We start from the raw sequence: 12,622 nt of genomic DNA on the forward strand, positions 1-12,622 counted from the left end.
TTACCTTACTCGAGTAGGTGTGAAAGAAGACGTGTGTCGCGCGCCTTGCACCTGAGGATTCATGCCCGCCTCGGGCTCCTCAACGCCCTCAACGCCCTCGCCCGACAAGATCTCCGTCACGCCGACGCGTCTCTCCCCCGGCGACAAGGATGAGGACTCGCCCAACAAGGACGAGGTCACGCTGCCCCGCGGCTGCAAGCTTGAGCTCAACTTCGAGAGCGGGCGGCTGCTCCTCAAAAAGCGCAAGAAGCATGAATTGCAGTGGCCCATGGGCGAGCTGACGCGCATCGAGGTGACGCACTCGGCGAGTGCCGGCGAGCCGTGCCTCAAATTCATGCTCGGCTCGAACGTCGAGCACCAGCAAAAGGCGCCGCCCGCCGATGTCGAGCTGCTCGATGCATACCACCGCGGCGCGCTGCGGCGAGGCACGAAGGTCCTCTTCATGACCGCCGCGGATGCGAAGCAGCTGTACGCGGCTCTGCGCGCGCACAAGGACGCCGGCGCCGCGTGCCTCGCCGACGCGCACGTGTGCGACTCGGAGCTGCTCGACGCGGCCGCCACCCTCGGCCGCCTCTCGCTCGGTGGCGACGCGCCGCCGAGCGGCGCGCCGCCGAGCGGCGCCGACGTGTCGCGTCAGGCGAGCGACGCGACGAGCGTCGCCTCGTGCGCGACCAGCGGCGGCGGCGCGCCGCGCGAGGCGCTTATCTTCGTCTGCAGCCCGACGCAGCAGAGCCTGCATCTGCCACACGCCAAGGACGAGGCGATCGACGTGGCCAACGAGGTGACGGCGCGCATCCGGCGCGGCGGCTCGCCGACGGACCTCAAGCAGGAGCTGCTCGACGGCCACGGCGCGTACAAGTACTTCCTCTTTTCGGGCCATGGCGACGTGCGGCTGCCGCCCGTGCGATCCGCCGCCGCCGCCGCCGCCGCCGCGCCGGCGGCCGCGAGCGAGGCGGCGAAGGACGCGAGCGAGGCGCGCGAGGCGAGCCGCACCGTCACGCTCGGCTTCACCAACACGGCGACGGGGCAGCTCGAGCTGACGCTGCCGACGACGCTCGCGGCCATGCTCGCCTCGCACGGCCTGCAGCTCGTCTTCCTCAACGGCTGCGACACGGCCAGCCTCGGCGCGCAGCTCCGGCAGCGCGGCGTGCCGCACGTCGTCTGCTGGCGGACCAAGGCGGCCGACGCGGCGTCGCGCACGTCGCGCGCGCCTTCTTCGCCGCCCTCGCCAAGGGGCGCAGCGTGGGCGAGGCGTATGGCGACGCGACGCAGTCGGTGCTCGCGATGGCGACGCGGCGCGGCGTGCCTTTGTTCATGTTCTGCGATCCCGATGCGGACGGCGAGGACGCGAAGACGAGCCCGCCATATGCGGCCGGCGTGCCGGTATTACTCACGGTGGAAGGCGATGACAAGAGCTACATACACTGAAAACAGGACCATAAATAAATAAATAAAACGGACACACCAAACAAGGGGTGGGAGAAGGACAGGGTCCCCACCTAAAAGAAAGAAAGAAAATACACAACCCAAGGGAGGGATGGGAGAACGGGTCCCCACCTGCGCCGAGATAGCAGGGCGTTTTATTTCTTTTTTGTCTTGCACTTCAGCTGGTTTTGGAGCGCGCTTGTTCGCCGCCGCCTTCGCCCTTCGCAGCCCACTCTGCTCATGTTCATGTGGCCGCGGCCCCTCTCTGACGAGGCCGCCCCATCGGCTCTCTTTAATTTGTGGCTCGTGTTTTGCTACACCCTCTTCCTGCCGAGCGTCGCGTCACACACCTCTGCCTCAGCAGTGGCGCTTGCAGCCCACAGGCCTCCGACCACACTCATCGCGGCGCAGCGACTCCACGCGACGGCGCTCGCCGTGGCGCCGGTGCCAGGCGTGCGCTCCTCTCACGCGCCAACGCTTCTTCAGCCAAGATCGGGTCGCAACTTTCGACCGGTGGACTTTGGAGCGGACCCAACAGGCAGGCTCGACTCGACGAGAGCGCTGCAGGCAGCGTTGAACGCGCTCCTGTCGGTGGGTAGTCTCAAAACTGCCGCCTCGAAACTGGCATCAAACATCACAGACCTCGGCGGCGCGACGCTGGAGCTCGAGGGCGAGTTCCTCATTTCGCAGCCGCTTCTCGTCCCAGCCTTCTTTGGGAACTTCTACATCATGCGCGGCACGCTGCGCGCCTCCTCGTCGTTCCCCCGCAACGGTGTGCTCCTCACCGTTGGCAGTGTCGACTGCCATCCGTTCGACGCGCGCGGGCTCCCCGATGGCCAGAAGAGCTGCAATGAGGTGCCAGACTAACCATTCGTAGTGCCCTCTGAACGGCGGTAGTGCCCCATGAACGGCGGTGCCCTCTGGACCAGTAGAGTTGACTCCTCTCTAGTTTGTCAACGTGCGGGAGGTCTACTTTGACGCGGCGCACGTCGCTGCGGGCGGCCTGCTCGTGGCGTGCACGATGGGCGCCACCGTGGCCGACGCCTTTTTCTATGGCTTCCGCCGCTTCGGCCTGCGCCTGGCGGGCGGGCACGAGGGGCTCATAACGCAGGTGTGGGCGGCGGAGTACTTCTGGTCGGAGGCGCTGCTGCCGTCGGTGATCGTCGCGAGGCTCAACTCGACGTCGGTGGGCGTTGTCGTCGACTCGATCGACAACGTGCTTTCCGACGTCATCGTGTTCGCGTACACGCAGACGGGCGTGACGGTCGACGGCTGCTGCAACACGCTGAGCGGAGTGCACGTGTGGAATAATGTGCGGGCTGCCGCGTCCGCGGTCGCGCGCTCCCCGCCCTACCGCGTTGTCTGACGCGTTGTCTGGCGCGCGCGCAGGCGCTCGCGGGCGGCATCGTCGTCGGCGGCTCCGTCTTCTCTCCGCAGGTTGCTCACCCACGTGCACCGGGCCTCGCACTTTGAATGCCGGGCCTGCTCCTGCCTGTCCGGGTGTGTGGAGATGCGAGGGCTGCCCGGCCCCTGCCTCACCACCCACTTACGGTGTGTGAAGTAGAAGTTTACTTGACCTCAGACCTCTCTCCGCAGACGCGGCTGCGCAGCTGCTACCTGGACTTCAACCACCTGATCGTGCACGCGCCTTCGAGCCTCACGGTCGAGTCCTCCTTCTTCCTCAACGCGCACGTCGAGCTGCGCGCGGCGGCGGAGGGCGCGGAGCAGGCCGAGGGCGACGGCGGGGCGTCGCTCGACAACGTGATCATCCGCGACAATCTCTTCGCCGCAAAGAGCACGGGCGGCTACGCGTCGGTGAAGCTCAGCGGCTCGTTCGTTGGCGGCCGGCGCACACTCATCGACGACTCGGCGAGCAGCGTGCAGGACGCGGCGTGGCCGGCGCTGCAGCCTCCGCGCCTCAAGGCGACGCGCGCGTCGAGGACGCTCCACCTCGTCGGCGCGCGGCGGTGGGCGTTCGACTTTGCCGACGAGCTGCTGCTGCCGGAGATCGACCGCCTCTCCTACACGCTCGTCACCGACGACGAGAGCAGTTTCGTCCGCCACGTCGCCCGCCGACCCATCGGCACCACCGCCATCGTCGAGACCGACGCCAACGTCAGCGCCACTGTCACCATCTCCGTGGTCCAGGCGGACGGCGGCAGCATGTGGCCGCGCCGCGCGCCACCGGCGCAGCAGCACCGGCCGGAGCGAGACGGCCGGGCTCGAACTTAGACGGCACGCTGCGTGGTCGGAGCCGAGTCATGAACTTGGACGAACACGCCTGCCAGGCGCGGTTAAAATTAAGGAGTAATCCTGGGAAGGGTAGGCGCCACTGCACTCCCTCAGGTAGGTCACCCACCAACACTCAGGTCAAGCAAAGCCGCCTCCATTCCACCCACCAACAGACTAGGGTCTAGAGCCGTGTATCGCGTATCGGCTATGAATCGCCCGAACGAAGTCGAAGATCGCGATACGCGAACACGAGGGGAGAGCGGGGTCGGTTGGTCGACCTCGCGTGCGCATATGCTACGAGTCCCAAGTATGCATATGCCGCTCGATATGCCGCGCACGCGCAGCCACCCTCTCCTCCCGATCCCGAGTCTAGCTAGATGCTTCCAGCGTACGTTTGCGCATGTCCCTGGCGTTGAAGAGGAGTTTGACGTGGAGCCTTGGCTATGGCGCCGGGCGATGGCCGATGCGTGAGGGCTGGTCGGAGCTGGGGGACTGGTCGCGCCGAGAGGAGATGGAGGCGGCGGAGGAGGAGACGCGGCGGGGCGATTGTTCTGATGCCTATGGGCGTCAGATCTCTCAGCTAGGCGAATTCTTCTGCGACTACTCGATGCTGCGGAAGGGGCATGCGCCGTCTGCGAATCACCCGCCTGGATAGGTCGCTCGCGCGACCTCTCCTGGATGCGCAAGGGGCCCATTCGGGGTGACGCGGAGGGAGGCGCTGTTGGCGGCGGAGGAGGTGAAGGAGGCCGCGCGGGCGGCGGAGAAGGCGGCGCGGGCGGCGGAGGGAAGGGCGGCGGCGGCGGCCGGGCGGCAGTCCCAACGCCGGCTGAAGGGTTCGTCCTCGCGGGGCGGGGTGCGCACTGGTCTGCGCGCCGCGAGGATGAGGAGCCTGAGCCAGGGGAGGATTGGAAGGGGGGGCGAGGCCGGGGGAGTACGTCGGCCTCGTCGACGGCCCAACGCAGGGTAAATGTAAGCCGGATGGCTCACAGGCCACCTCTTGCGCACCGACTGACCGATCTACCGCACTGGACACTTCCGCCCCCTCGCTCCCAACCCATCCACCTCGCCGAGCCCGAGATATGCCGAGGTGCGCGATCTCGGGCCGCGCCGCGCAATCTCGGGCGATCTCGCGCTCTATCTCGGGCGATCTCGGGGCCGCGCCGCGCTATCTCGGGCGATCTCGGAGCGTCGCTCGCGCGGCGGCACACCTGCTCAAAAAAGGAAGGGCCCGGTTGGAGCCACGGGGCTCACGTGCTCGCTCGGGGCGCCGCCTCACTCTGCGCCACTTTTGAGGCGTTGAGCCCGCGACGGTGAGGCGGCGCCCCGCGCGGCGCGTTCCTCGCCCTCCACGCCGACCCCTACGCGCACCGCTCATCTCTTTTTTACAGGCAGCCCCCCCCCCCCCCCCGAAAGAATTGCGCGCTGATATTGCGGCGCGCCAGAAATTCACACGAACACAGGAGCGGCCGCACATTGCTCGGTACCCCCCCTGCACTTCTAAGCCCGTCCCTGCTGCTAAGGGGGGGGGGGGGGCACCCCCCCAAAAGCAAAACTCTGCTGCTTGGGGGGGGGGGCGGGGGGCGGGGGGGGGGGGGGTAGGGGGGGGGGTGGGGGGGGTGGTGGGGGGGGGGGGGGGCGACCCTGGGGGGGGGGGCCACCCCCCCCCAACACCCCCAACAACAGAGCGCACTGGACCCAGCTCCCGCCTCTTCGCCGCCGCCGCCCCCCTGGCTGGTCCATCGCGAACCCACTATGATTATCGGAAGCTCTCCTCCAGCAGCAGAGATGTGGGTGTCTTCCGACAAATCAAGCAGCCCGACCGCCGCGAAGCGGGATGATAGCGAGAGGTGTACTCCGCGAGGTTGAGCGCTGCACGCGGTACTCGGCGGTGTCACAGCGTCGAGCAACACTCGGTGTCAGAGCGTCGCGCCAAATCAGTAGTCTCATCGCCGAGTGATTTCTGGCCTGTGGCGTATGACCTCGCGCGGATATCACCAACAACGAGCATGGTTGCGAAGATAGGGAACCATCTCTGATGGACTTGTACCGCCCGCTGTGCTCTCCGCTGTGCCACAGCTGCGAGAGCCGTACCTTCCCTCCTTGAAGCAGAGGCGCCACGAGGCACGAGAGGCGTAGAAGAGAGGCTGGCGTGCCCCGCACCGCCCGGCTGGCAGTAGGAGGGCCCGCCGGTGAGACCACTGATTTTGGTGCCGACTATAAATTCTCGCTACTTGGAACGCATGCTACTTACAGCTGCTGTCTGTACAGAGATGCCAGCACCCCCCACAGGCAGAGCCCTGCTGCTGGGGGGGGGGGTCGGCCATGGGCTTAGGTGTGCCAGGGGGGGGTACCGAGCAGTGTGCGGCCGCGCTCCAGACCTCTCGAGGAACAGACAAGGCGCTCCTCCGCGCTCCAGAGGGGTTCGGGTAAAAGTCGAGGTGTCGTCACCGCCGGTCTGTGTCTCCCGTGAACACTTTCTTCATCGAGATAGAGACCACCCGCCCTCCTCCTCCGCCGCCGCCCCACTCCCTGACCCACTCCCGCGAGCGCAAGTCCGCCTGCCTCACGCGGCGTCGGGTCGAGACGCCGCCGCCTCCGCCTCCGCTGCGCGACGCCGAGGGCGGGGCGGCGTGGGGCTGACCCCTCAGCAGGCGTCAGCCGGGCGCAGTGCCAGATGCGCGCGTCATGTCCTCCTCTCAGCGGCTCTCTATGAGCGCTGGGCCGCGTCCGCCGCCTTCCTTGCAGCGGCCGCCTTGGCCCTCGCAGCGGCCGCGCGCTTCGCCTTTGCGGCGGCCATCGCCGCCTCAGCTGCCGCAAGTGCCGCGGCCGCGGCTTCCTCCTCGGCCGCGGCTTCCTCCTCCTCCGCCTCTGCCTCCTCCTCCTCTTCCTCAGCCTCCTCGGCCAAGCGCTCCGCCTCGACCATCTCAGCTAAAGCCGCTGCCTGGCTCTCCGCCGTGATGCCGAGCCGGATCCTCTCCTCGTGACAACTTTCGAGAAGCCTGATCAATCTCGCCTCCTCGGCCTTCTTCGCGGCCTCGGCTGCGGCTGCCTCCGACGGCACCTCGGCACCCTCTGATGGCGCCTCTGCACCCTCCGCCGGCGCCTCGGGCTCCTGCGACGGCCCAGCGCCGCCGCTCCCGCCGCCCTTCTTCTTCTTCTTGCCCTTCTTGCCCTTGCCGCGCTTCTCCGCCTCGACCTCCGCCAGCAGCTCGTCGGCGTGCCGCGCCGCCTCCGCCTCCGCCGCCGCCCTCTCCGCCGCCCTCTCCGCCGCCTCCGCAGCCCTCGCCGCCTCCTTCGCCACCGCCTCGGCCGCCCTCTGGGCCGCCGCATGCTCCTCGAGGGCGCGCACGCACTCGGCGTTGCCCTCCTCCTTGGCAATCTGCAGCGCTGTGCGTCCAGCCGCCGAGCGCAGTTCCATGTCGGCGCCCGCCCGCAGCAGGCAGAGTACGGCCGCGGGGTGGTCCCAGACAGCGGCGAACATCAGCGCGGTGTTGCCGGCATTGTCCTGCCTGTTGATCTCCGCGCCGTGATGCAGCAGCAGCTCGGACACCCGCTCGTGGCCCAGGAGGGCGGCGAACATCAGCGCGGTGCTGCCGACGCTGTTCCGAAGGTCGATCGAAGCGCCACGCTGCAGCAGCGCCGCGGCCAGCCGCTCGTGGCCGTAGTAGGCGGCGTACATCAGGAGCGTAATGCCACTCGCACCCTCATCAGCGAAAGTCGCGTCCACCCGCCCGCCGCTGTCGAGCCACACCAGCACCGCCGCCTCGTCGCCTTGCTTAGCCACCTCCACGATCTCCTCGGGGACGGCGTCCTCGCCCGTTCCGCTCTCCACGCCGCCGGAAGAGGACGCGGCAGTTGATGCCGCTGCCCCCTTGCCCGAGGCGGCATCGCCGTCCGCCCCTGCGCCGCCTGCGCCGACGTCCTCGGGAACAGGCCCGCTGCTGCCGCCCGAAGCGCTGCCTGCCCCCGCGCCGCCCGCCTCGACCGCCGCCGCGTCCCGCCTCTCCGCCGCCACCTCGCCGAGAAACGTCTTGACAGCGGCAACGCACTCGGTGTGACCCTTCTCCTTGGCGATCTGCAGCGCCGTCTTGCCCGCCGCAGTGCGCAGCGCCATGTCTGCGCCCGCCCGCAACAACTGGAGCACGACGGCAGAACGGCCGTGGAAGGCGGCGCTCACGAGCGCAGTGTAGCCGTCGCTGTCCTGCAGGTCGACCTCTGCCCCGTGCCGCAAAAGCAGCTCGACCATGCTCTCGTTCCCCCTGAGGGCTGCGCACAGCAGCGCGGTGCAACCGACGCTGCTCTGCAGGTTTATCTCCGCCCCGTGCCGCAGCAGCGTCTCGACCACCTGCACGTGGCCGATGGTGGCGGCGGCAATCAGCGCTGTAGTGCCGACGCTGTCTTGCGCGTTCGGCTTCGCGCCCCGCTTCAGCAGAAGTTCGATCAGCTGCTTGTGACCGTGTCCGGCGGCGATCAGCTGGAGCGTACAGCCACTCACACCGCGACGCACGCACGTCGCATCAACCCGCCCGTCCCCGGCGAGCCACGTCTGCACCACGCCCGCCTTGCCGTCCGCCGCCGCGGCTTGGATCTTTTTCGGCAGCGCGAGCGGCGCAGCCTGTGGCGTCGTCGAAGCGTGTCCGCGCCGGGAGGTGGCCGAGCCAGCTTTTGGTCGGCCAGGCATGGGAGCGCTCGTCGCAAAGAGAGAGCACACGGACGTTGCCGTTCCCAGGTTGTGGGGGCGCGGGAATAAAGAAATTACACCTAGTTTCATGCAACCAAGATGGCGATGTGTAGGAACTGCACTCAAGTCCGACCAAGCCTGGCTGTTCTTCGCCCTTACTGCGCCCCCCTGTTCGCGCGCGCGCGAGGCGTGCAGACAGGATTGCCAGGTGAGAACGAATGGCGCGGTTCACACGCCTTCGGGAGAGAGAGAGATTTTTAGCAATACCAAACAACTCTAACACTCACACGTTTTGTTTTGTCGCCTTCGTCATTTGTTCACCCAAGAGTTTGATTCGTTCGCGAAGGAAGGCCCACAGGAGCCAGCGGCACCCACCCACACACACGCAAGACGCACCACCCAAGAAGAGACTCTCTCGCACCCACGAAACATCAAGGCATTTTTGCGCCGCCGTGGGGGTAGGGTGAACTCCTTAGGGCATTTCCCGTTTTTCACACACGGTCCGCCTATTTTGGCGCGTGTCTTCGGTGTTTTCCTCGCCGTTTCTCCGCCGAGCCCGACCACCGAGTCCCTACTTCTTCCTTTTTCCATGTGCCGCGCAGCCGACCTCGAGAAGGGACTGCCGCCCAAGGTGCGCTCCCACCAGCCCAGACGCCTCCCTCTCTCTCCTCTCCTCACGCGCTCGCCCTCGCACAGCTCCAACACATGGATCCTCGCCATCGTGATCGTCGCGCCTTGCACTGGCTCTCACGCACTCGGCCCTCTCACAGGCGCGCTCCAACACATGGATCATCGCCATCGTGATCGTCACGCTTGCACTGGCTCTCGGCCTCGGTGTCGGTCTCGGTGTCGGACTGAACAAGAAGGAGGACTCCACGATCTCCACGTACTCCACCATCGCCGACGTCGCCTGCGGCACGAACGCCCCGGCGCAGTTCTCCACGCTCTGTACCGCGATCGCTGCGTCTCCCACGGTCCTCGCCGCGCTCTCCGCCGCGGGCACCTACACGGTCTTTGCTCCGAACAACGACGCGTTTGATGCCCTTCCAGACGGAGCGCTCGCCGACCTGCTCAAGCCCGAGAACCAGCCCGCACTCACAAACCTCCTGCTGAAGCACACCCTCGGGTCCAAGGTGCCGGCGGCGGACGCGCTGAACCTCGTCAACGAGCCTGTCGACACCCTGGCCTCCACCAACAGCATCGCGGAGAAGATCGTTGTCGACGGCAACGGCACCGCCGGGCCCGTCACCATCACGCCCGCCATCGTTGGAGGATCTGCTGAGGTGGTCGCCCCCAACCTCGCCGAGGCCGACAACGGCAATAGCGTGATCCACGAGATCAACAAGGTGATCGCGACGTGGTCCTACATGTCCATCGCCCAGGTCGCCTGCGACCCTAGCCTCGACGCCACCGTCGGCACGCTCTGCGCCGCGGTCGGAGCGTCTTCTGCGGTGGCTGACGCGCTCTCGAACTCCGGGTCCTACACCGTCTTTGCCCCAACGAACGGCGCGTTTGCTGCCCTCGACCAGACCTTCCTCCAAAGCGTGCTCGCGGACGATGCAACCGTCACCGCCCTCCTCCAGAAGCACGCCCTCGGCTCCGTGGTCCCAGCGTCAGTCGCGCTGACGCTCGAGAACTCCGCCCAAACCACGCTGAACGGAGAGGACATCACGGTCGACGGCTCGACCGGCTCCGTCCTCGTCACGCCCAGTATCCTCGGCGGCCCTTCCACCGTGATCTCCGCCGACGTCCAGACCAGCAACGGCGTGATCCACGTCGTGGACAAGGTGCTCGCTCTGGCGGCCCTGGTGCCTCCCCCGTCTCCGCCACCGCCGGTGCCTCCCCCGTCTTCGCCGCCGCCGCCCACCATCGCCGACGTCGCCTGCGGCACGAACGCCCCGGCGCAGTTCTCCACGCTCTGTGCCGCGATCGCTGCGTCTCCCACGGTCCTCGCCGCGCTCTCCGCCGCGGGCACCTACACGGTCTTTGCTCCGAACAACGACGCGTTTGATGCCCTTCCAGACGGAGCGCTCGCCGACCTGCTCAAGCCCGAGAACCAGCCCGCACTCACAAACCTCCTGCTGAAGCACACCCTCGGGTCCAAGGTGCCGGCGGCGGACGCGCTGAACCTCGTCAACGAGCCTGTCGACACCCTGGCCTCCACCAACAGCATCGCGGAGAAGATCGTTGTCGACGGCAACGGCACCGCCGGGCCCGTCACCATCACGCCCGCCATCGTTGGAGGATCTGCTGAGGTGGTCGCCCCCAACCTCGCCGAGGCCGACAACGGTGGTAGCGTGATCCACGAGATCAACAAGGTGATCGCGACGTGGTCCTACATGTCCATCGCCCAGGTCGCCTGCGACCCTAGCCTCGACGCCACCGTCGGCACGCTCTGCGCCGCGGTCGGAGCGTCTTCTGCGGTGGCTGACGCGCTCTCGAACTCCGGGTCCTACACCGTCTTTGCCCCAACGAACGGCGCGTTTGCTGCCCTCGACCAGACCTTCCTCCAAAGCGTGCTCGCGGACGATGCAACCGTCACCGCCCTCCTCCAGAAGCACGCCCTCGGCTCCGAGGTCCCAGCGTCAGTCGCGCTGACGCTCGAGAACTCCGCCCAAACCACGCTGAACGGAGAGGACATCACGGTCGACGGCTCGACCGGCTCCGTCCTCGTCACGCCCAGTATCCTCGGCGGCCCTTCCACCGTGATCTCCGCCGACGTCCAGACCAGCAACGGCGTGATCCACGTCGTGGACAAGGTGCTCGCTCTGGCGGCCCTGGTGCCTCCCCCGTCTCCGCCGCCGCCGGCGGCCCCCTGATCGACGTGTGTGCTCTTTGAGGAGGGGGTGGGGGAGAAGCGCTAGTATGACCTCGGCGAATAGCTCGAAACGGAGGAGGCGGCGCCGAGGAGTCCATTATCGTACTCCCACCGGTCGCATGAACGTCTGTAGACGAGCACGTACTGTTGCGGGGCGTGGGTTGAGGATTGTCAAGCGCGCGTGCGTTACCCAAGAGCCAAGTCCGTCCGTCCGGAGCCCCCTCCATGTGTCTGCGTGCGCTCCACAGTGTGCGTTGTCTATTCCGGACGCTGACTCCGTGACTGAGCGGACTGCTGTGTACTACATACTTGTTGTAGATTCAAACAGGCGCGGCCACTCTCCACGATGCACGCGCGCGTACACAGTGATCAGTGTGCACAATCCGGCTCGCTCGTTGGGACCCGCGCGGCCCCCCCTCCGGCCGCCCGACAGGGAATTGGTCTCACACCTCCACGTCGTCCGGCAGCGAACCGGGAGGGGCCTCGCCGATCGGCACCACCGAGTCGACGGTGCCGTCGCCCGTCGAGTCAATGGCCACCGAGTCGGGCACCTTGAAAGGGAATGGTGGGGTGGGGTGAGGTGGGAGGGGGAGAGGTACATTCCTCCACGCGCTAGTGGGTGGGGCAGGGGCCAGGCTATCCCTCTCACACCTTGTCAATTGTGGTGTCGAGCAGCTGGCCCGGCGTCAGCCGCGTGAAGCAGCGCTCGCGAATGCGGCGCGCCTCCCCCCCCTCCATCTCCTTCGAGCCCGTGAAAGCGTCGTAGTACTTCCTCATCTCGCGCACGTCGTCCGGAGAGCCGAGCAGCACAGGCACCCGCTGGTGCACGCTCTGCGGGACCAGGTCCATGATGCGCGTCTTGCCGGTCAAGGCGAGGCCACCCGCCTGCAGGAAGGTTCCAGGAATGCCATCGGCGCCGCCTCGTACAGCAGGCGAAGCTTGCCGTTTGCATTCTTTGAGTCTGCGGGGTAGCCAAAGATGCCTCCGTAGAGCAGCGTCCGGTGCACGTCGCCAACCACCGACCCAATGTACCTCGCGGTGTAGCGCTCGCCGCTCTCTCCGTTGCCGTCCTGCAGGTCCTCGATGTACGTCCGCAGCGGCGCGTCCCACGTTGAGCGAGTAGATCGCCTCGTTGAGCGAGTAGATCGCGCCTCGCTGCGGCACCGCCACGTTCGGTTGCGTCAGTACACACTCGCCGATGTGCGGGTCAAGCGTGAAGATCTGCACGCCGGCACCGAGCGTGAGGGCGAAGAAGGTGGAGGAGGAGTAGAGGCAGTAGCCCGACGCGAGCCCGACGAGCGACGAGCCCGGCTGCAGTGTCGCTGCCATGCACTCCTCAGAGACGGCGTAGCGTAGCGACGCCTTGACGATCGAGATGAGCGCGCTCGAGGCTCGCCCACCTACTGCCCCTGAGAGTTGGTTACCGAGTGGGATCAGCTCCCCCCCTTGGGATCGAAGCTTCCACG

The 12,622-nt window shown here is 67.2% G+C and overlaps 4 protein-coding genes across 4 annotated transcripts; 2 read left to right on the forward strand and 2 right to left on the reverse strand.

The window, feature by feature from the left end:
* Window positions 1–61: 61 nt before the first annotated feature.
* EMIHUDRAFT_111106 (hypothetical protein) lies at window positions 62–3,657 on the forward strand (the record flags this gene model as incomplete). Its single annotated transcript, XM_005787097.1, has 5 exons — window positions 62–1,275; window positions 1,809–2,280; window positions 2,375–2,737; window positions 2,815–2,862; window positions 3,022–3,657. 5 exons carry the CDS (start codon window positions 62–64, stop codon window positions 3,655–3,657), a joined length of 2,733 nt encoding a protein of 910 aa, XP_005787154.1.
* A 2,654-nt stretch (window positions 3,658–6,311) lies between these two features.
* EMIHUDRAFT_228225 (hypothetical protein) lies at window positions 6,312–8,651 on the reverse strand (the record flags this gene model as incomplete). Its single annotated transcript, XM_005787098.1, has 3 exons — window positions 6,312–6,347; window positions 6,578–6,853; window positions 8,628–8,651. 3 exons carry the CDS (start codon window positions 8,649–8,651, stop codon window positions 6,312–6,314), a joined length of 336 nt encoding a protein of 111 aa, XP_005787155.1.
* Window positions 8,652–10,674: 2,023 nt separating this feature from the next.
* EMIHUDRAFT_363321 (hypothetical protein) lies at window positions 10,675–11,478 on the forward strand (the record flags this gene model as incomplete). The annotated part of the gene is made up of 1 exon (XM_005787099.1): window positions 10,675–11,478. The coding sequence occupies one exon, from the start codon at window positions 10,678–10,680 to the stop codon at window positions 11,155–11,157; it is 480 nt and encodes a 159-aa protein (XP_005787156.1). The 3' UTR covers window positions 11,158–11,478.
* Window positions 11,453–12,485, reverse strand: EMIHUDRAFT_455501 (hypothetical protein; the record flags this gene model as incomplete). The annotated part of the gene is made up of 4 exons (XM_005787100.1): window positions 11,453–11,707; window positions 11,808–11,987; window positions 12,038–12,235; window positions 12,321–12,485. 4 exons carry the CDS (start codon window positions 12,483–12,485, stop codon window positions 11,600–11,602), a joined length of 651 nt encoding a protein of 216 aa, XP_005787157.1. The 3' UTR covers window positions 11,453–11,599.
* Window positions 12,486–12,622: the final 137 nt, after the last annotated feature.

Source organism: Emiliania huxleyi (assembly GCF_000372725.1).
Source record: "Emiliania huxleyi CCMP1516 chromosome Unknown EMIHUscaffold_145, whole genome shotgun sequence".
Classification (NCBI taxonomy): domain Eukaryota; phylum Haptophyta; order Isochrysidales; family Noelaerhabdaceae; genus Emiliania; species Emiliania huxleyi.